The sequence below is a fragment of the Hyla sarda genome, chromosome 13, assembly GCF_029499605.1.
Source record: "Hyla sarda isolate aHylSar1 chromosome 13, aHylSar1.hap1, whole genome shotgun sequence".
NCBI lineage: Eukaryota > Metazoa > Chordata > Amphibia > Anura > Hylidae > Hyla > Hyla sarda.
Genome location: NC_079201.1, coordinates 47,558,305 through 47,581,647, shown reverse-complemented (window position 1 = coordinate 47,581,647; position 23,343 = coordinate 47,558,305). Strand labels below are relative to the sequence as shown.

General features: G+C 43.1%; 1 protein-coding gene across 8 annotated transcripts in view; it reads right to left on the bottom strand.

Moving 5' to 3' along the window:
* SEPTIN9 (septin 9) overlaps positions 1 to 23,343 on the bottom strand; it is a 366,436-nt gene that overhangs the window by 8,308 nt on the left and 334,785 nt on the right. For all 8 annotated transcript variants that reach the window (XM_056549571.1, XM_056549574.1, XM_056549572.1 and 5 more), the window contains 6 exons: positions 22,507 to 22,588; positions 20,296 to 20,433; positions 13,805 to 13,922; positions 11,244 to 11,339; positions 10,119 to 10,215; positions 1,375 to 1,426 (listed from right to left, as the gene is read on the bottom strand). In XM_056549571.1, the coding sequence (XP_056405546.1) occupies positions 1,375 to 1,426; positions 10,119 to 10,215; positions 11,244 to 11,339; positions 13,805 to 13,922; positions 20,296 to 20,433; positions 22,507 to 22,588 (583 nt within the window). The remainder of the gene's footprint in view (positions 1 to 1,374; positions 1,427 to 10,118; positions 10,216 to 11,243; positions 11,340 to 13,804; positions 13,923 to 20,295; positions 20,434 to 22,506; positions 22,589 to 23,343) is intronic.

The window sequence follows — 23,343 nt, the reverse complement described above, 5'->3', positions numbered from 1 at the left end:
GCACCTAAAAATCCATATGATGGCTTATTTTTTGCGCCACAAATTCTACTTTGTAATGACATCAGTCATTTTACCCAAAAATCTACAGTGAAACGGAAATAAAAATCATTGGGAGACGAAATTGAAAAAAACAAAACACTGTTTTGTAAATTTTCGGGGCTTCCGTTTCTACGTAGTACATTTTTCGGTAAAAATTACACCTGATATGTATTCTGTAGGTCTGTACGGTTAAGATGATACCCTACTTATGTAGATTTGATTTTGTCGTACTTCTAGAAAAAATCATAACTTCATGCAGGAAAATTTATACGTTTAAAATTGTCATTTCTGACCCCTATAACTTTTTTATTTTTCTGCGTATGGGGCGGTATGAGGGCTCATTTTTTGCGCCTTGATCTGAAGTTTTTAACGGTACCATTTTTGCATTGATAGGACTTATTGATCCACTATTTTGGACTTTGGAATTGTTTTGCGCGTACGCCATTGACCATGCGGTTTAATTAACGATATATTTTTATAATTCGGACATTTTCGCACGCATCGATACCATATATGTTTATTTTTATTTACACTGTTTTGTTTTTTTATGGGAAAAGGGGGGTGATTCCAACTTTTAATAGGGAAGAGGTTAAATGATCTTTATTCACTTTTTTTTTGCAGTGTTATAGCTCCCATAGGGACCTATAACACTGCACACACTGATCTTTTACATTGATCACTGGTTTCTCATAAGAAACCAGTGATCGATGATTCTGCCTGGATCTCAGGCACTGAGCAGTCATTCGGCGATCGGACAGCGAGGAGGCAGGTAGGGACCATCCTGCTGTCCTGTAAGCTGTTTGGGATGCCGCGATTTCACCGCGGCTATCCCGAACAGCCCACTGAGCTAACCGGCACACTTTCACTTTAGACGTGGCGTTCAACTTTGAACGCCGCGTCTAAAGGGTTAATAGTGCACGGCACTGAGATCAATGCCGCGCGCTATTAGCCATGGGTCCCGGCCGTTGTTAGAGGTCGGGCCCGACCCACTATGACGTGGCCCAGCGTTATAGATTGGGAGCGGACACATGACGTTCCAGTACGTCATGTGTCCTTAAGGGGTTAATATACTATGCATTTCAAATCCTCCAAGATCACTTGTTACTGTCAGCTAATTGATAATTCAAACTGAGCCTTTTGTCTGTTGGCAACAATCAAGGCAGGTTTCTGAACAAACACAGGAATCATTTGTTTGCAAAATAGATACTAATGTCCGCATCAATAGCACATCCTGATTGAGGGACAAGCAGCCTCCAAACATACCAGGACAAGGACTAAATAGGTTGTCAAAAGGCTAACCCCAAAATCTAACCAAGATACCTTTAAAACACTCACCTGATCAGAAGATCTCTCAAGCAGGCAAATTCACAATGAGCTATGTTTTCAACTAAAAGGATACAAAAAATACAAGGTTTACTATGAGCTGGTGCAGCATATAAAACACATAGAAAGTATCATTTCAATAATTTAAATCTGTGCAATAACATTTTAAAATAGAAGCCTGAGTACACCAGTGCACAATGCTGACACACGCATCAGTACCTAAGCAGCCAGGAACTATTTTAGTTGCGCACTGTATCCGTTGGCTGTATGGACCAGTTTATTTAGGATAAATATTTATATTTTCCAACCAAAGAGAAAAAAGAATTACCAAAAAGGAAAAAAAATAAAAAGAAATAAAAAACAATTTGTCTTTGTAACCACCAGGTGGCAGCCGAGAATTACATGAAAGCTAAAGCTAAGACAAAAACCCCATAAAATCTAATAAAGCCTGGAGCACAGAAGAATTGTGAACTAACAAAAACAAACATTCTCTAGAACATTCTGACGTGTTCACAAAACAAAAACAAAAAACTATTTGTCTCGTTATTCTAGCATACACATTTTAGTCCGTGATTTTGTTTAATTCAGAGTTAAAGCATCCTCTTCAGTTTTGGACACGCTGCTTGTCTGAGGCCAAAGAACAACGTGAGCCTGCAGGATGGAAAGAGGGGGTTGTGGGAGGAGAGGGGTGCGTAAGTAACCTCGATCTGAATTGAAAAGTACAGACGTGGCAGGAGATGCATTCACGAGATCATGTGTTAGGCTGGTTACAGCACAAAGCATGGTGTATAGAAAAGCCACAATGCTGATACCGTCAAATCTGCAATATGAAAATGATGAAAGCGGGTTAAGGTGGAAATGAGGGCAGAGGGTCAAATGGATTTACAGATGGAACTCGTACATGTATCTATGATATTACATCTCTACACTTCAAAGTTTGTGTGAGCAGGCCCTGCATTTTATCTCCTTAAAGGGGTATTACCATTTCGGCAAATAAGTTATATCATTTTTGAATACACTTTCTTAATAAAGTTTTAAAGAGCTCTGCTTCCTTCCATCCAACAGGAAATTACACTGTTTACTACCATGTGGTAATCTGTTCTGGGGATGTGATTACCATACATGTAAATACCCCAAATCCAACAAAATGACAGCTAGAAGAAAAATAACTGATATGAAAAGTATATTGGAAAAAAAAACAACAACAAAAAATAAAGACTTATTTGCTTAAACTGTAATGCTACTTTAAAATATGATATTCTAAAGACTACAATGAAGTGGAAGCATGCAAACATTTGATTGGGGTGCTCAATGTGATAAGTGGTACTTCCGACAGGACCCACACAGGTCACTAAAATGGGTTGAGGGGGTGTCCCACTGGTTAAAAGGAGTGGAGGTTGGACACATTGCACTACCCCTCTGTTCAACTCTTCGGGGAAGATTAATCGAAACCTGTGCAGAGGAAAAGTTGACCAGTTGCCCATAGCAACCAAATAGCTTTTTCCCCATTTTTAAAAAGGGCTCTGAAAAATTAAAGAAGCAATCTGATTGGTTGCTATGGGCAACTGGTAAAATTTTCCTTAGCACAAGTTGTGACTAAAAACCAAGCACTGCACACAGATATCTTTATCAGTCTCATACAGTTGAATGGAGTGGAAGCACCCATGTCCACTGCCACTCAATTCAACCAAAGTGACACGGGATATCCATTCTTGCGATCAGTAGTAGTGCCAGTGCTCTCATACTCCCACCACTTTTGGCTAAACTGTACTATTTCAAATACACTAGAAGACTTACTGACTTGCACCATGCTTACTGTTTGTTTTAGTAGATGTCGACTTCCAGAAAGTGGTGGGTTAACACAGAGCTGACCAAGGACAGGCACGTCAGGTAGGTACAAAAGGGTTTTATTAAAACAATGCAACGTGTTTCACCGCACTTGCGCGGCTTCATCAGGCATGATAATCAAGGTGGGAAGGGATCTTATTAACTCTTTAGAAACCTGCGTTATGTCTTGGGCAAATAATTAAAAACACGTGTGATTTTATACAACACATATCCATATGTCACACAATATGTTTACACAAGATGCAGAGTTTAAATAGAGGTGGTGTGTACAGGGGTGTGGAAATTTTATAAAAAACTACTTGTCGACGGGACTAAAATGGAGCAAAATCTACTTGTCCCTCATGACGATCCACTTGTCCGGGCCAATTTTCGCTTTTACACTCTGATTTTTTCCTCCTCGCCCTATAACAGCCATAACTACCTACTATAATGACACCTTTTAATTTTTCAATAACATTCTCTGAACAAAAAAATGTATATGTGTGTATATGTATATATATATATATATATATATATATATATATATATATATATATATATATTTATATATATACACATACAGTGACCCCTCGACTTATGATTTCCCCGACATATGATCATTTCAACATATGATGGCCTCTCAGAGCCCATCGTATGTTGAAGGCAGCATCGACATATGATGCTGCTGTGTGTCGGGTCCATCGTACAAACAGCTATCTGACAGCACTGACAACTTCAGCATCTGACAGATAGTTCTTTAATGTCCCCGTGTGCCCCGTTCTGCCTCCTGTTACTCACATGCTGTCCTGCTAACTCACGCAGGCTTCCACTGTGAGCTCCGTGTAAGCCCCGCCCCCCAGTGCAGCCATAGCCAATAGCCTGGAGCATCTTGCTGCAGGCATCCAATGAGCTGCTGGCTGCCCTCCCCTTCCTTTCCTATAGAGCTGTAGTCGGCAGGATCGTAATGGAGGACATTCTGTCTCCCCTGAAGGTATTTAAAGAACTGTACTGTATGCGATGTCACACATCACATACAATACATATACACACAATACACCCCATACATCAATGTTTCCCTATCAGTGTGCCTCCAGCTGTTGCAAAACTATAACTCCCAGCATGCCCAGACAGTCAATGGCTGTACATGCATGCTGGGAGTTGTAGTTGTGCAACAGCTGGAGGCACCCTGGTTTGTTAAACACTCCCCATACACTCCACATACAATGGTCATCCCAGAACCAATTAGCAGTTTCCCATAGAGATATGTATTCAACATACAATGGTTCCGAGGCCCCAGAACCAATTACCATTTTTACATAGACATATGTACTCGACATATGATGGTTTCAACATATGATGGTTCTCCTGGAACCAATTAATATCATATGTTGAGGGACCACTGTGTGTGTATATATATATATATATATATATATATATATATATATATATATATATATATATATATATATATATATTTAGGGAAGTGATATTGAAATAGTAAAAGATAATTTTGCAGATTTGGTGCATTTCTTTTCTGCACCATTTACCTTGTGGTTGAGGTAACATGTTAGTTTTATATTTTAGGCCGCCTGATTACAGCAATACCAGATTTGTATAGTTTCCGTCATGTTTTACTAATTCTGGACTTTTAAAAAAAAAATGTAATTGCCATTTTTTAACACCTGTAGCTTTATTTTTTTTTCCACATACCAGGCTGTATGAGGGCTAATTTTTTGCGCCATAATCTGTTTTTTGTAATGCCAGCGGACCCCCCGCGATCTGAAACTTATCCCCTATCCTTAAAGAGTACCTGTCATCAACAAAAACTTTTAATATGTTGTTCATAATCATTAATGAAGAGATATTATAATATATCTTCATTAAAAAATATTAATATGTATACCAGATTTTTCATTTTATACTTTTGGCCACTAGGGGTCACTCTTCTATGCCTGGTCTGCAAGCAGCATCCTATGCTTTTCATAGTAAGTGTACAGCTTTTAGGACTAATGCTGAAAGGGCTCTGGTCCTTCCACCGGAAGTTCAGTGCTCTCAGCTCAGGACTCCCTCCCAGCCTGTGAGCTACAAGCCTACACATGCCTCTCATATAACAGAGGCCAGTCACCTCCCCCTCCCCCCTGCTCTGTGTTCTCCCTGCCCCTCACCACACATTATCTTATACATTGTATTATCTCACTGCGCTCCCTGCTCAGTGCCCCCCCCCCCGACATTCATCTTAATCACTGCCTCTGTAATTGCTCCCACCGCCCCTGGTTCTCAGCATTGACTTTTTAGTGCAGGGAGACACAGGAGAGAGAGAGGCAGGCTGCCGTCCCTCCCCTGTACTTAGTCTGTATGCACGCTGCAGAGCAGCGTTTCCCAACCAGAGTGCCTCCAGCTGTTGCAAAACTACAACTCCCAGCATGCCCTGACAGCTGTTGGCTGTCTGGGCATGCTGGGAGTTGTAATTTTGCAACAGCTGGAGGTGCCCTGGTTGGGAAACACTGTTGCAGAGGGAGAGCAGCATACAGGAAGACTGGCAGAAGCAGAGACCCAACCAGGCTTCATGTGACATCATGCCTGCCGGGACCCGCCTCCTTCCACCTCTCAGAAAGACAGTGCTCCTGAGCTAATGAAGAGGGATAAAAAAAGGTATTTCCACAGCGTTTTAAACCTCAATAAACACAGGGATAGGCATAGTTAGAGAAAGGGACAGAACAGATGGGGAGGGGGATCAGGGAAAGTTTAGATGATGACAGGTACTCTAAGTTAGGTGATAAATTTTTCAATCCCGTTCTCCTTTAATGCAGCGGTCTTCAATATGTGGCCCTCCAGATGTTGCAAAACTACAACTCCCAGCATGCCCGGACAGCCAACGGCTGTCCGTAGTTTTGTAACATCTGGAGGGCCACAGTTTGAAGACCACTGGGTTAATGTGTGTCTTTCAAACGTTTATTAAACTTTTTTTTTTTTTTTTTTTTTTTTTAATACTTTATTACACTTATATGAGGAATCATTAGATTCCTCATACAGATTAATAGAGTTCTATTGAACTATATTAATCTGTGTGCTCTGTGATCCATTGATAGAGCCTGGTCCAGACAGGATCTATCAATGACAGAGCGGGACAGCTGGGAACAGAGGTAAGCCCTCCGGATACCTCTATAGTGGATCTCCCCCCGCGATCGCGCTGCGATCCACCCCACTAGCCCATCAGGGAGCATTCAAATCTCCCTTTAGACGCGATCTAAAGGGTTAATAGCCAGCCACGGCAATCGCCGCATGCTGGCTATTAGCGGCGGCCCCCGGCTACCGAGAACAGCCGGGGGCTGCAGAGTATGGAGGGGGCACGAGTCCGGAGCCCGCTCCATACTCCCCTGTGAGCGCCGCATGCAGTTCCCCATGCAGACGCGCCTCCTCCCCTCAGCTCTCCGAATCTACAGCTGGGGGGAGTGAAGGCAGAGGACGCAGGTCTGCACGGGGAGAAAGAAGCCACGCCCCCCCCCCCATCTCCCCCCGCACGTCTGCAGAGCAGGGGAGAGGAGACAAATACTGTACACAGCTTCTCATCTCCCCTGCTCTGCTTCGGAGGACACAGGCTGCAGAGTATGGAGCGGGCAGGAGTCGGAGCCCGCTCCATACACACTGCAGATCGCCACCGCGCTTGTCAGGTCCGGCCCTGCTTACCCGACAAATTCACCTGCCCGGCGCCCAAAACTGCTTGTCCCGGGCATCGGGCGATAGGAATTCCACATCCCTGTGTATATTTTTGATTGTTTTTGATTCCTTGGTTTTTATTTTTCATATAGTCAAATGTGAATTCAAGAGAAATATCCCTTGATTCACAACGAATTAAAATGTCTATTTTATTGTGCACTAGCATGCATGCCAACCAAAAAATGTAAGTGGTATTCATGCCCGCATAATGCAAACCATAATTCCATGTAATGTAAATTTTTGTTATTTTTATTTGTGCTTGTCTGTATACAAGTTGATTAAATTTGATTCATGGTATATAAAGATTTTATTGTGCACAGACGTGCACACCGCCTAAATAAAAAATAAAAAAACACTTTTACCCAAATATCCATGGTAAAATGAGGGTGCGTGTGTGCGCGTGTATACCCCGATACACCCCCAGGAAAGGCAGGGGGAGAGAGGCCGTCGCTGCCGGCTTCTTTCCCCCTGCCTTTCCTGGGGTCTAGAGCCCTGCTGCCGGCCCTTCTCTCCCCCTGGCTATCGGCGCCGTTGCCCGTTCTGTCCCCCTGACTATCGGTGCCGGCGCCGATAGCCAGGGGGAGAGAAGCGGCACCGACAGCCAGGGGGAGAGAAGGGGCAGCGGCACCCATTGCCGGCGCCGCTGCCCCGTTGCCTCCCCCCATCCCCGGTTGCATAATTACCTGTTGCCGGGGTCGGGTCCGCGCTGCTTCAGGCCTCCAATGTGCATCCCCTGCGTCGTTGATATGCACTGCACGGCGCGGCGCGGCGCACTGACGTCATGCGCCGCGCCATGCAGCGCATAGCAAGCGCCGATAGCCAGGGGGAGAGAAGGGCTGGCAGCAGGGCTCTAGACCCCAGGAAAGGCAGGGGGAGAGAAGCAGGCAGCGACGGCCTCTCTCTCCCCCTGCCTTTCCTGGGGGTGTATCGGCGTATAACACGCACATAGACTTTAGGTTAAAAATTTTAGCCTAAAAAGTGCGTGTTATACGCCGATAAATACGGTAATTAGGGGCGAACGGTCTTGGTATGTGAGGACACCTAGAACTAGGGATCGACCGATATCGATTTTTTAGGGCCGATACCGATATTCTGTGGCCTTTCAAGCCGATAGCCAATAACTTATACCGATATTCCAATATAAGTTATCGGCTATTTCAACCCCCGGCGGGGCAGAAGCCGTTGCAGATCAATGATTTAAAGTGGGCACTTTAAATCAATGAACTGCAGCGTCTTTTACGGTGCCAGAGACCGCCGCCGCTGCCCGCTTCTCTCCCCCTGCCTGTCCTGAGTCTAACCACCACAGTTGCCCCATCGCCTCTCCCCCCCCCCATCCTCTGCCCACATACCGCCGCCTCTACCCACATACCGCCGCCGCTGCCCCATTGCCTCCCCCCATCCTCTGGCCACATGCCACTGCCCCATCGCCCCCCCCATCCTCTGCCCACATATGCCGCTGCCCCATCGCCTCCCCCCCATCCCCAGTGTTATAATTACCTGTCTGCGATCCTTCTGGCTCCGTTGGCGTCCTGCGCTGTCACTGTGCGTACTGACGGTGACGTCGCGTTGGGGACGTCACTCGTCATTAGGCAGCGCAGTGCACAGCAATAACGCAGGAGCCAGAATGATCGCGGACCCCGGGAACAGGTAATTATAACATCGGGGACGGGGGAGGCGATGGGGCAGCGGCGGCAATGGTCGTCTCGGGGCGGGGCATTATCGGCAAGGTAATTGCCGCTACCGGTAATGTCCAAAATCCCGATTATCGGCCGATAATATTGGCCAAACAGATAATCGGTCGATCCCTACCTAGAACCAAATGGTCACTGTGTGTACGTCAATGATCTTGTGTGCAGATGGGAGAAACATCCAGAAGATCATCCATCATGAAAATGGCTTCCACCAAAAGGTTCCAATCCAAAGCTGAGGCTGGGTTCACACCTCATTTTGTACTTACGGCTCCTGTTTACGGCTGGGAGGAGGGGTGGGCGGAGCTTAATCGCGGCACCTGCACTCAGCCGTATAGGGGAACTGTATTTAATGCATGTCTATGAGCCGACCGGAGTGAACCGCAGCCTCCGGTCGGCTGCGTTTTCGGCCGTATGCGGTTTCCCGACCGTAGGCAAAAAAATGCGGTCAACCACGTTTTTGCCTGCGGTCGGGAAACTGCATACGGCCGAAAACACAGCTGACCGTAGGCTGCGGTTCACTCCGGTCGGCTCATAGACATGCATTAAATACGGTTCCCGAATACGAGTGCGGGCACCGCGATTAAGCCCCACCCACCCCTCCTCCCAGCCGTATACGGGAGCCGTAATTGCAAAACGAGGCGTGAACCCATACTAACAGAGCTTGAGAGGATCTGCAGAGAAGAATGGCAGAAAATGCCCAAACCCAAGTGCAGATCTTATGACATCATACCCTAGACAACTGATGTTTGTAATCACTGCCAAATGTGCTTCAACTAAGTAGTTAGTAAAGAATCTAAATACTTATGTCAATATTTAAGTTTTTTGTGCAGAATGGTGAAAAGGGGGTGGGGGGAATCATTTGTTTTTATTTTAGCACAAATCTTTAAAAAAAAAAAGTGTCTAAAGACTTTCCAAATGCATTGTATTCGTCAAAAAGGGCATTTGTAAACCCCTGCCAGTGTAGGGTCGTAGTGGTTTTATTAAGAGGCACATGGCTCTAGATACATCAAGCCACATCCTTAGTATTACCTTTACTCGCTTTATGGTACTCTGCTTTACCCTCAGTTTTGTCTCAGATACCACACCTCCATACCTCAACATTGGCAACACTGTGCGGCTGTTGGCCAAACTTGTAGGTGTAGCTTCGCCCACAAGCCATGAGCTCAATAAAGTATCCCTTTTCTTGCCTCAGTAGTTATACTTCTAAGATTTGGGGCACTGGGAGTGAGGTAAAATACAGTTTTTTGTTCCCCAGATAATTAAAAAAAAACTGGCTGTGAAAGAGTCCACCACCACTGCTATGTGTGCAATAGGAGACCAGCACCTCTGAGCCTTTACCCCTTGGCAGCCCCACCTCCTCAGTTTAGGCAAGGTGTCAACTGTATTTAGATGGAAATCAGTCTCAGAAAGGGCTCCATATTACAATATAGGAGAAAGGGAACCTGTTAGGGAAGATATAATATAAAGTCTGACACCGATCACGTCACTGTAAAAGACCATATTGCATGAATTCTACCTCACCTTCAATGGTCCCCCACTTTGTTTTCCGACCCAGTATCCTCCTGCCATTGATCTGGTATTCTTGATCACTGCCTACCACAGCGAAGGGAATCATTTCCTAAAAAAATAGACAAATAATTATTTTGGAAAAGAATCCATCCAGAACTAATTTACTTTATATAGAGATCCATGTGTCACCCTTAGGTATTAGCCTAAGCCTTATATTAAACATCTAGTACTTAAATAGCATGACATGTAGAGCCAACCCTCTGCATATCCAGCTGGCAACAGACAGATTTTTAACAATAGTTCTTATATCTACAGTACTAAAGAAGTGTTTACTATGGTCACGTAATATACATATAAAGCAAAAGTAAGATATTTCATCTTATATGGACAATTTTCCAAAGGAATAATAATTCATCTCTTGCATATGTTTAACATGCAAAAACAATTGCACAGCTCTTATGATCATGGGACAACCTTAATGTTATGCCATGGGGGCGACAGCGAGCACCTCTACCACACAGATTAGACTTCCATAAAACAGTGACATCTGAACAGATGATGACCAATATGACTGTAAGCTTTGTTGTTATTCATTTTATCTCTAGATTTTATCTATACAGGAAGGAGTCCTTTATAGATACAGCTGTGAAACTAGAGAAACATCTAGCTCTTGTATAAAATTCCACAAAGACAGATGACATTGAGAGGTCTAGTAATTCAGCAGTTAATGATACATAACTGAGCTAATTTGGCAAATTTGGTCAAGCGATATGTTCATATAGGGCCAACCTAATCCACAGTGATCTACAGAGATTTACATTATTCACAACAGACCCTCATAAGGACCGAGTAAAATAAGGACCCAGGACTCCACCGCTGCAAGACTACTGAGCCACTATACGCACAGGGTGTTAGCATTTTGCTTTCCTCCAGTTTAGGGGTGCAGAAAAAAAAATTCTGGTCTGAGAGCCACAACAGATTGCACCACTCCCAAACCAAGTGTAGGACCATTGCATGGCTGACAATGCTATAAACAAATGACATCAGCTAAAAATATAAATACATTTATATATCACCTTTAAGGGTCTATTCTACCTAACACATTGCACTGAATGACCATTCTGAGCAGTGACTTACTCTGATCTTCTCGTTTACCAGTCTGTCTTCTGCATCCTCATCAAACTCCTTCTGTGGGTAGATATCTATTCCATTGTTCTGGAGATCAGCACGGATCTATGGGTCAAGAGGAGAAGTGATTTAGGGATCCTTTGCACAAAGGTCTACATGAATACATCGTGAACTATACAGAAGTATAGCATACTGCAAACAAGAAGTCACAGGCATAGTTGAGATAATACAGTGGTCCCTCAACTTACAATGGTTGTAATATTTTTAACATACAATGGTCTGTACCATTGTAACTTGAAACTATACTTAACACACCATGCTACAGATCTGCGAAATGGCTGGAAGAACTGACCAATCACAATGGGCATTTTACTGGTAAAGCATCTGTATTACTGAAGTGCATGCACTGACTGGCTGTCTGGTAGCGCCCCCTACAGTACAGGGATGTATTACATGTTCTGTACTACTCTTTACCTGTGCCATGTTACCTGCTACTCTGGACACCAGTTGAGGGCGGCTCAATTTTACATTTTTGGGACACTGTGTGTACTTGTCCAGGACCCTGAAGAAGCCCCTGTCCTCTACATAGACTGTGATTTATAGATTTCAGCTGCTCTTTCTAACTTTTTTTTTATGAAGGAACTGGCTTTCTCTATATTATTTACCTACTTATTTTTCTTTAATCCTCCCTTCTTTTCTATTTTAGATGACATTTTGGGGGCTTCAAAACCAAATTTCTGGCAATGGCTAATCTATCACAGAAACAACGATTTAGGCATGCCAAAAGCTAACATATCCAATTCTTATTTTTACGGATCTTTGTGAATTTAAAGGCAATCTGCTAGCTCTATTTGCTGCTATGAGATGCAGACACCGTTGGATATGCTAGGGTATAAAAGCAACCAGTACCATTCATGTAGCTGATGGTGGATACCTTATAAAATTACCTTTTTATTTCTCATCCAGGTGTAAGGGAGGCAGAGCTGAGCTGCCCAAATGCCAGTCTGGCATGACTCCTTGCTTCCCTCCCTACCTTCCAGCCCCTCCTCGACTAATGTACATATATACCCTAACAGCTACCCAACAGTGTCTGTAGCCTTTGGCAGCAAACATAGCTGACAGAATACCTTAAAGGGGTACTCCAGGGCTCCTGCGTTGTGAACATTTTATTTAAAACGCTCTGAGCCGGAGGATCGTGACGTCACGGCCACGCCCCCTTGTGACATCATGCTACACCCCCTCTATTTAGGTCTATGGGAGAGGGCGTGTTGGAAGATGTCTAACAGCGGAGTACCCCTTTAAATTGTATGACCTCCTAAAATGCTGTGGATGCCTTTAAATGCATTTTTTTACTATTTGTTTTAACTTTCTTTTTGCAATTGGTTTTTATTTAATGTTTTACTTCGTAATATATCAAAACAAAAAGGTTGTAGAAGTGGAAGTTCTACAACCTCAGATCACAACAGTTGTGTCCCCTCCTCTTTCCTGTCCTGAACCATCTTCTATGCCGATTCATGACCACATCAAAGTTCTCATCTTTGCTCCAGTAATGAATAATAAGCTTAAAAATGGAACTATAACTTGTAAATAAAAAAGAATGACCTCAAAAGAGAATGTCCAAGATAAAAAAAAAAAAAAAAGTCTGCTTATTTATCCCAACAAAAAAATGCCAGGTCCATTCATAAACTGCAGAACCATACACTACATACAGTGATGTTGTTTCTGGAGGGAAATAAAGTAGGCTCCTTATTCTTTGACTATGACTATTAGAGATGAGTGAACTTACAGTAAATTCGATTCGTCACAAACTTCTCGGCTCGGCAGTTGATGACTTATCCTGCATAAATGAGTTCAGCTTTCCGTGGGCTGGAAAAGGTGGATACAGTCCTAGGAGACTCTTTCCTAGGACTGTATCCACCTTTTCCAGCCCACCGGAGCACCTGAAGGCTGAACTAATTTACACAGGATAAGTCATCAACTGCCGAGCCGAGAAGTTCGTGACAAATCGAATTTACTGTAAGTTCGCTCATCTCTAATGACTATGACTGTCTCTAATTGTAATCCTGGCACCTGTGATTGATTGTTGCATAAATGAGTCACAATATACAGTATAGGGGGATATCAAAGTTTAGAAAGACAAAGAGGGAGATTTATCAAAACCTGTCCAGAGGAAAAGTTGCTGAGTTGCCCATAGCAACCAATCAGATCACTTCTTTCATTTTCCAGAGGCCTTTTCCAAAACTGAAAGAAGCAATCTGATTGGTTGCTATGGGCAACTCAGCAACTTTTCCTCTGGACAGGTTTTGATAAATCTCCCCCATAGTTATTTTATTCTAAAAACAGTGCCACACCTATCCACGGGTTAAGTGTGGTATTGCAGCTCAGCTTCATTGCTCTGCTGTGATACCTGGTTGCATAAAGAATCCTTCTAGTACGGCACTCTGCATAACAAATATACCAGACAAATACCCTGTTTGAAGCCAACATAAGTGCTATTCTTCCAATATTTACCTGGTGGAAGACTGCAAATATTTCTCTATGTCCCATAATCATCAAGGATAGAAACTTACTCTCTGCTTAAAATAGTCTCTCTCTTCTAGGGTTAGGGTGTCCGCTTTGGCAATAACTGGCACAATGTTCACCACCTTGCTCAGACGTCTCATGAACTCGATGTCCAAAGGTCGTAGTCTGTGAAATAATATTTTTAAGCCAGATTAATAAAACTTCTCTGTACAGTCTATAAAGTCACATAAAATAGAAGAGAGTCTTCTGGTGACTGAGATAAAATCAATCTGTGCTGCTCTATAAAAGCTATTATTTTCTTCTAAATTTCCCCTTAGGGGTTGATTCATCTAGCTGTATATAAGCCAAATGTTAGCTCTTGTTACAGTGGAACTATTGAGCCAAATACTATTGTTTTTCAACTTAGGAAAAATGAAGGAATAATACCAGTGATGTTACTTTAAAAGGGGTACTCCGGTGAAAACCTTTTTTCTTTTAAATCAACTGGTGGCAGAAAGTTAAACATATTTGTAAATTACTTCTATTAAAAAATCTTAATCCTTCCTGTACTTATTAGCTGCTGAATACTACAGAGGAAATTCTTTTCTTTTTGGAATGCTCTCTGATGACATCACGAGCACAGTTCTCTCTGCTGAAGTTATTATAATAATAATAACGCTTTATTTATTGTTGTCCTTAGTGGGATTTGAACCCAAGTCCCCAGCACTGCAAGGCAGCACTGAGCCAACAGGCTGCCCTTAGCATACGTCTGCTACGCATGGTTGCTAAAAATGGACAGAGATGTCAGCAGAGAGCACTGTGCTCGTGATGTCATCAGTGTTCCAAAAAGAAAGGAATTTCCTCTGTAGCATTCAGCAGCTAATAAGTACAGGAAGGATGAAGATTTTTTTAAAAGAAGTAATTTACAAATATGTTGAACTTTCTGCCACCAGTTGATTTAAAAGTAAAAAGGTTTTCACTGGAGTACCCCTTTAAAGGGTTTTCCTGGAGAATTATTTTATGCCAATTAGTGACTATGGTGGGTCACCACTTCTACCAGTGATTGGCTGAGCATGTATTCTTAATGTATGGAGATACAAGTAGGAAGTGCTCGGCAGCGGCTGGTCGGGCTCTGGCAAGGTATCAGCAGCAGGTGAGTAAATAACTCTCCGCAATCCCACCATGAACACTTAAATATTAACAATATTCTTATTAACAGAACAAAGCAAGTACTCCACTGGCAATCAGCCACACAAATCCTAAAAGGAAAACAGTCACATGTTCACTCCCGCACTAACCACAGGTACTAACGGATAGTGCTGGGGACGCTGATTCATATAATACCTAACTTGCCCGGATCCGTCTGGCTGTTAGTTTTTCTATAGTTAGGAGCGGAGAGGGAGAGCCGGAGGGAGGGGGGATGAATATTCATAAGCGGGCGTCGCTGACGCCACAGTGCCACTAGGCTCCTGAAAACCCCGCCCGTGCCAGTTAGAGCCACATTTGCATATATAGAAAAACTAAGATTGCGGGCGATTGGCCAGACGGATCCAGGCAAGGTAGGGATCATATGAATCAGGGTCCCCCGCACTATCCGTCAGAACCTGTGGTTAGTGCGGGAGTGAACATGTGACAGTTTTCCTTTAAATGGGGGTTTTAATTATTACAAACTAGATTGAACGTGAGGCACATATAATAAATAGCAGCCCCCTGCATTCTGCAACATAGAGAAGGACTTAAAGGTACTGCAGCCGAAATAAACTTATGTATGCCCTAGCCACAGGATAAGTATCTGATTGCGGTGGGTCCGACCACTGGGATCCCCGTGATTTCCCGGACGGGAAATTGACTCGCTCAGTGAGGAGAGTGTAGTCTACCGAAGTGCCGATAATTTCCGAGTGCTGGACATGGGTCGCTTCGAAGCTCCAATAGAAATCAAGGGAGCGTGTGCCGTCTACCACACACGCTCCTCTCTTAGAGTCGGACCCCGTTTATTCCATAAATTAAGCCAACAAACCCGGAACATTTGCCACAGGGAATGTGGCTTCCTCACTGTTGCCAGAATTGCTCCTCTTTAAACAGGAGATTTTTTTGTGTTATATTTATGAACAGGCTCTCGCTTTCTCCTATACAATATACAGACACATTTCTCTCTTCATAGATAAGGCATGTAATCTAAACATTTAGGTCTGTTTCTAGAGAAAAGATTCCTAAATCTACTTCAGACCAAGAATAAGTGATAATGCCCATAATAGCCAATCACAATTGGAACAGGGAACAACTTCACTTAGACTTCTATTCCTGGGCATTACTTTTTATGCAACTTTACATATACATTAGTATGAAGACTGTTTAGAGGGAATGGTCAGTGAAAAATACACAAAAGGAAAGTGGATTCAAGGAACAGTCTGCAAGGAACACGTATTAGAAACAGACACACTACTAGAATGCCAGCTATGTAAAATGGAAATATTGGGTAGGCACAATATACAGCCAACCTATCACAATGTGTCTAACATAATCCCATAGACAGCACTCCATACACAAGTTTATATTGAGGATCTGTGTGATGACAGAACATGTCTCAGTCTATTAAAAAACAAAACAAAAACAACAAAGAGCAATGAGCTGTATCAGGGTCTGTGGAAGGCTCCTTGACAGCTCCAGTGGGGCTTTGAAAATCCAATATTTATTAGACCACAATAGTCGTTAACCCTTTAGATGCTGTGATCAATGCCGATCACAGTGTCTAAAGTGAAACTAAAATTTGCCGGTAGCTCACTGGAATTCATCGCACCCCTGCAACGTGCCTCTGATGGCCAAGTCACTGATGCAGCCTGGCTAAGCCAGTGGATTGCCGATTTCACTGTGTAATGCTATGTCATAGGCCAGTCATGGCGAACCTTTTTGAGCCAGAGTGCCCAAACTGTAACGCACGCCAACTTTTTTTCCTTCAAAGTGCCAGCACAGCAATTAAATCAGAATACTGATGTATGTGGGGTGATGTATTTTTGAGGGGTGCTGTGTGTTTTTGAGGGGTGATGTGTGTGAGAGGTGATGTGTGTTTGAGGGGTGCTGTGTATCTGCCTGAGGGGTGCTGTGTGTCTGAGGTGCTGAGTGTGGGGGTGATGTGTGTGTGTTTGGGGGGTGCTGTGTGTGTGTGAGGTGCTGTGTTTGAGGGGTGATGTGTGTGTGAGATGCTGTGTGTGAGAGGTGGTGTGTGGGTGTTTGAGGGGTGCTGTGTGTGGGTGTTTGATGGGTGCTGTGTGTCGGGGTGCTGTGTGTGTGTGTGTGTGTGAGGTGCTGTGTTTGAGGGGTGATGTGTGTGTGAGATGCTGTGTGTGAGAGGTGGTGTGTGGGTGTTTGAGGGGTGCTGTGTGTGGGTGTTTGATGGGTGCTGTGTGTCGGGGTGCTGTGTGTGTGTGTGTGTGAGGTGCTGTGTGTGAGAGGTTGTGTGTGTGTGTGTGTGTGTATGTGTGTGTTTGAGGGGTGCTATGGGTGCTGTGTGGGGGATTGGGTACATAATACATACATAATATAAAATACATACATTAAAAAAAAAAAAAAGTTATTTCAGCTACCGGGTCGATGCTGTAGTAGTTTTTAGTATATTCTCTGGTAGAAGAGCCCGGACTACAGAGAGTGGGCCGTGTCCCGTGTATCAGAACAAAGGAAAAAAGAAAGTTGCTTTTAATCTGTATACATTAAAAATAGAAAAAGGTGGACATTAATCATAAAGAGAAGCGAAACGCCAACACGTTTTGAGCAAAATGTAGCTCTTAATCATGGCTATATGTAGCCCAAAACGCACTGGAGTTTCACTTTTCTTTTATGATGTCCACCTTTTTCTATTTTTAATGCATACAGATTAAAGATTTGATGTTTTAATACTACAAGCACCGTTATCCTTGGAAGAGCTGGAGGCAACTTTCTTTTTTCTTTTGTTCTGATTCATAATACATGAGTACCACCAGAGATGGTACCAATTAAAACAACAGATCACGGTGCAAAATATTAGCCCTCATATAAAAAAATAAAATACAATTTTAGGGGTACAATAACTATAAATTGGGTTTGGTTTTAATCACATTGACCTACAGATAAAAAAAAGAACATGTCATTTTTACCATAAAGTGCACTGTGTAAAAAACAAAAGCTTCTTATCGATTTCAACCCAAAAATCTAAAATTTTTGGTTTTCCGTAAATTTTATGGTAAAATAAAAGGTGTCATTGCAAAGTACTATTGGTCACGCAAAAAACAAGCCCTCATATGGGTCTGCAGGTGGTGATGCCTCATAACCCCTAAAGAACTCAGCCCATTTGGGCCTTAAGGACGTTTTTGTTTTTTCCTCCCGCCTTCAAAAAATCATAACTCTTTTATATTTTCATCCATAGACTAGTATGAGGGCTTGTTTTTTGCGCGACCAGTTGTCCATTGTAATGCCATCACTAACTTTACCATAAAATGTATGGCGCAACCAAAAAATATATAATTTGTGTGGGGAAATTAAAAAGAAAACCGTAATTTAGCAAATTTTGGAAGGTTTCGTTTTCACGCGGTACAATTTACGGTAAAAATGACATGTGTTCTTTATTCTTTGGGTCAATACGATTAAAATGATACCCAAACTTTTTTATTAATGTTGCGCTTAAAAAAAAAAATCGCAAACTGTTTAACCAAATTAGTACGTTTAAAATCCCCCTATTTTGAAGACCTATAACTTTTTCCTTTTTCCGTATAAGCGGCGGTATTAGGGCTCATTTTTTGCGCCGTGATCTGTACTTTTTATTGATACCATATTTGCTTATATAAAACTTTTAATACTTTTTGTTATTCATTTTTGGGGGGAATAAAATATTATAAAAAAGCACTTTGGACTTTTTTTTTTTTTAAACGTTTATGCTGTTCACCGTACGGTATCATTAACATTTTATTTTAATAGTTGGGATATATATGCACGCGGTGATACCAAATACGTATATAAAATATATATATTTTTTTATTTATTTATTTATTATTTTTACACTTTTTGGGTGTGAAATAGGGAAAATGGGACAATTTACTTTTTATTGGGGGAGGGTGTTTTTCACATTTTTTTTACTTTTATTTTTACACTTTAATAGTCCCCATAGGGGAATATTAATTGCAATCATTCGATTGCTAAAACTGTTCAGTGCTATGCATAGGACATAGCACTGATCAGTATTATCGGTGATCTTCTGCTGTGGTCTGCTCAATCGCAGACCAGAGCAGAAGACCCATGGAAGGCAGCGGAGGCAGATGAGGAGAACTCCGGCTGCCATGCTGGATGATAGGATCACCGTGGCAGCGCTGCGGGCGATCCGATCATCCATTTTAGTGACCGCGATGCTGCAGCAGATGCTGTGATCTGTATTGATCACAGCATCTGAGGGGTTAATGGTGGACATTCGCGTGATTGCGGATGTCCGCCATTACGGGCGGGTCCCTGGCTGCTATCAGCAGCCAGGACCTGCCGCGCATGACGCGAGTATCGCTCCGATGCTCACGGTTATGCATAGGACGTAAATGTACGTCCTGGTGCGTTAAGTACCAGCTCACCAGGACATACATTTACATCCTGCGTCATTAAGGAGTTAAAAAGGCGAGGAGTAAAAAAGGAAAACGCAAAAATGAAAATTGGCTGTGTCCTCAAGACCAAAAGGGTACTCCGCCCCTATACTTATTATCCCCTATGCAAAGGATAGGGGATAAGAGGTCTGATCGCAGGGGTCACACTGCTGGTACCCCGGCGATCTTCGTGCAGCGCCCGGTGTTCTAAATAGTACATGTAGAACACTGGGTTCCCGTGGCAGGGGTCGTGACGTCACACCACACCATGAATGGAGGGGGCTGGGCGTGACGTCACGACCCCCGCAGTGGGAACCCTGCATTCTAAAGATGCTATTTAGAACATCGGTTGCTGCAGAGAGATCACGGGGGTCACAGAGACAGAACCCACACGATCAAACATCTTTTCGTATCGTACCCCTTTAAGGACATAAAGGGAACCTGTCATAATAAAAATGCTTTCTTGTCTACCAGCATGAGCCGAGATAACTTTTATATAATATGGTGTAAAAATATTAAACATAACTTGTAACTTATTGACTAAACTCCCTGCTCATTCTCAAGAGTCCAGAGGGCGGTCTGATCAGTGACTAATATAAGTATGCATAGAGAGAGGTGTCCGTCTGAGTAAGGACCACCCACTAGACTCCTATGCCCAGGATGACAAAAGTAAAGGAATCAAATATGGTTATCCTTAACGATTTCCCACAACACTACATATTAACCTACTTAGCTTCTCTTGCCTTATAACATGAGTATGACAGGCTCCCTTTTAAAGGTTATTTGTTAGGAATATATTTTCATCTGACTTCAAAGCTTTACATCAATTTACTGGTCGTTCCCGTATATTTTTGGGGGGATGATATTTTATTAATAATGATCTATATTACTGAAGAAAATCAATAGCCACTGATCATGGAAGAAACAACTTGGAAACGTCTTCTTAGTTTAGAGTAAGTGTCACTTACGAGTGTCCTGTAGCTGGGATGAAGTATATACAGCAATGGACCCGGGAATCAGGAATCCGCTTTTTGCGGTTAATATTCAGCTCCTCCTGTAGATACTTCTCGTATTGGTCATTAATGAACTTCATGATAGGCAGCCAGCTGACAAGACAATTAAGGGAACAACATATAATATACAAGGTAGATTATATAAAGACTATTTTGCATTAACAAGGTAGGCAGCAATAAGAACACTGGTTAGCATGTCATGGTCAAGCTTTCTGCTCTGCAGACTTATGGCATGGAATATTAGCATTTCCCAAGCTTTGTAAAAAACTTACTGCTACAATTACCTTCTCCTACAATGAGAATAGGGAACTGCAGCACTGGACCGTCCAGGAGCGGAGGGACCGTGTTTATTTTATTCTCATTTTCTACCCCCATTCCCAGAAAAACCTATATTGTATTACAGAAAACTTCAGATCTCATCCCAGAAAAGAAAAAAGAAGAATCTGTGCACCTGTGGCGCAGCTAAAGAGGTTGCAAACACAACAGGGCCCCTTAGGCATTGCCACTACATTATTTGCTGCCAGGCTGACTGCCTTCTTGCTTCCTATAGCTGCATCGCTGGGACACACAAACACATTGAAGAAGCTCTGCCGGGAGTCCCAAGCTTAAAGGTGCAAAAACTTGTAAAAGTGCCGGATGGACAGCCGGAGCCCGGGTGAGGGCCCAGCCACAAGGTGTGCTACAGATTCTGGGGACATCCAGCGCATCCTATATGTGTAAGATATACTTACCCATCTGAAGACATGTAGATGAGGGGGGCACAGGATAGGTGTATGGGGACATGCTGAGGGAGCATGGATTGGGACATAATAGGGGGGGGGACCCCTTGCACCAGGGCCAACAAGACTAGCTACACCCATACTTGCAGTGTTACCGAATAACCCTCTGCTTTATAGCCTGTTCTAAGAAACAGCTGCAGCTCTGTTCGCTTCTAAACTGAACTCTCCCAGCATTTACTGTGGGCTTAAGATTTGTCACTGTGGGAAGTGTGGGCTTTTCAACAGGCACTGTACTTAAAGGGGTACTCCAGTGGAAAACAAATGTTTTCAAATCAGCTGGTGCCAGAAAGTTATATAGTTTTGTAAATTACAATTAAAAATCTTAATCCTTCTAGTACTTACAGTCTGCTGTATGCTCCAGAGGAAGTTGTGTAGTTTTTTCCAGTCTGACCACAGTGCTCTGTGCTGCCACCTCTGTGTGTGTCGGGAACTGTCCAGAGCAGGAGCAAAACCCCATAGCAAACCTCTACTGCTCAAGACAATTCCTGACACGGACAGAGCTGTCAGCAGAGAGCACTGTGGTCAGACTGGAAAGGACTACACAACTTCCTCTGGAGCATTTATCAGCTCATAAGAACTGGAAGGATTAAGATTTTTAATAGAGGTAGTTTACTAATTTATATAACCTTCTGGCACCAGTTGGTTTGTAAAAAAGAAATTCCACCGGAGTACCTCTTTAATATAGAGACAGAGAGCACTGCATCATAGGAGCTAAGAGGATGTTTAGTATTTCCAATAGCATAATTAAGAATGCAGCTCTTGGTTTTAAAGGGGTACTCCTGTGGAAAAAATTTTTTTTAAATCAACTGGTGCCAGAAAGTTAAACAGATTTGTAAATAACTTCTATAAAAAAAATCTCAATCCTTCCTGTACTTTTTAGGGGCTGTATACTAAAGAGAAATCCAAAAAAGAAATGCATTTCCTATGATGTCATGGCCACAGTGCTCTCTGCTGACCTCTGCTGTCCATTTTAGGAACTGTCCAGAAAAGGAGAAAATCCCCATAGCAAACATATGCTGCTCTGGACAGTTCCTAAAATGGACAGCAGAGAGCACTGTGGCCATGACATCAGAGGAAATGACTTTCTTTTTTGAATTTCTCTTTAGTATAAAGCCCCTAAAAAGTACTGGAAGGATTGAGATTTTTTAATATAATGATTTACAAATCTGTTTAACTTTCTGGCACCAGTTGATAAAAAAAAAAAGTTTTCCACGGGTGAACCCCTTTAATATTGTTTGTAACTCAGAATTACTATATACACTATACCATGTAAGTACAATGAAATATTGGCAACTTTATTCAACTTGTTATGTAGAAGTTTTTATCATGCTTATGTGCACACAGTTATATGCAGTATATAAAACAAAAGTAATATTCATTCCATTACCAGTTCTCATTATTTATGTGGTCTCCAAATCCGGGAGTGTCAATAACGGTAAGCTTCATACGCACTCCTTTCTCTTCAATGTCTGAAAGAAATTCCAAGGATACTAGTTTAGGATCAGTAAATATTTTTAAAGAGCAGTACAGTGACCCCTCGACCTACGATGGCCCCGACATACGATAATTTCAACATGCGATGGCCTCTCAGAGGCAGCATCAACATACGATGCTTTTGTATGTCGGGGCCATTGCATAAAAGGCTATCCGGCAGCGCTGACTGCTTCAGCTGCCACCGGATAGCTGTTTACGGTGCCCCGTGTGGTCCGCTGACGATCACTCACCTGTACCGGCGCGTCGTCTTCAGGATCCCCTGCATCGTCGGCGCTCTCCATCGACGTCATCACGTCGCTGCGCACGCCGTCCCGTCATCCAATAGAAACGGCGTGCGTAGCGACGTGATGGCGGCGACGGAGAGCGCGGATGCCGGGGAAGCAGAGGCCTTACCGGAGTGTCGGGGACACCCTGGGGACGCGGCGACAGTGATGGAAGGCAACATCCTGGGCAGTGGTGATGATCCGGAGCGGCGGGGACAGGTGAGTACAACTTCCTCTAACAGTGGTCTACAACCTGCGGACCTCCAGATGTTGCAAAACTACAACACCCAGCATGCCCGAACAGCCAACGGCTGTACGGGCATGCTGGGTGTTGTAGTTTTGCAACATCTGGAGGTCCGCAGGTTGTAGACCACTGTCCTATACTTTACATTGCACGGATCCCTCAACATACGATGGTTTCAACAAACGATGGTCCGTTTGGAACGGATTACCATTGTATGTTGAGG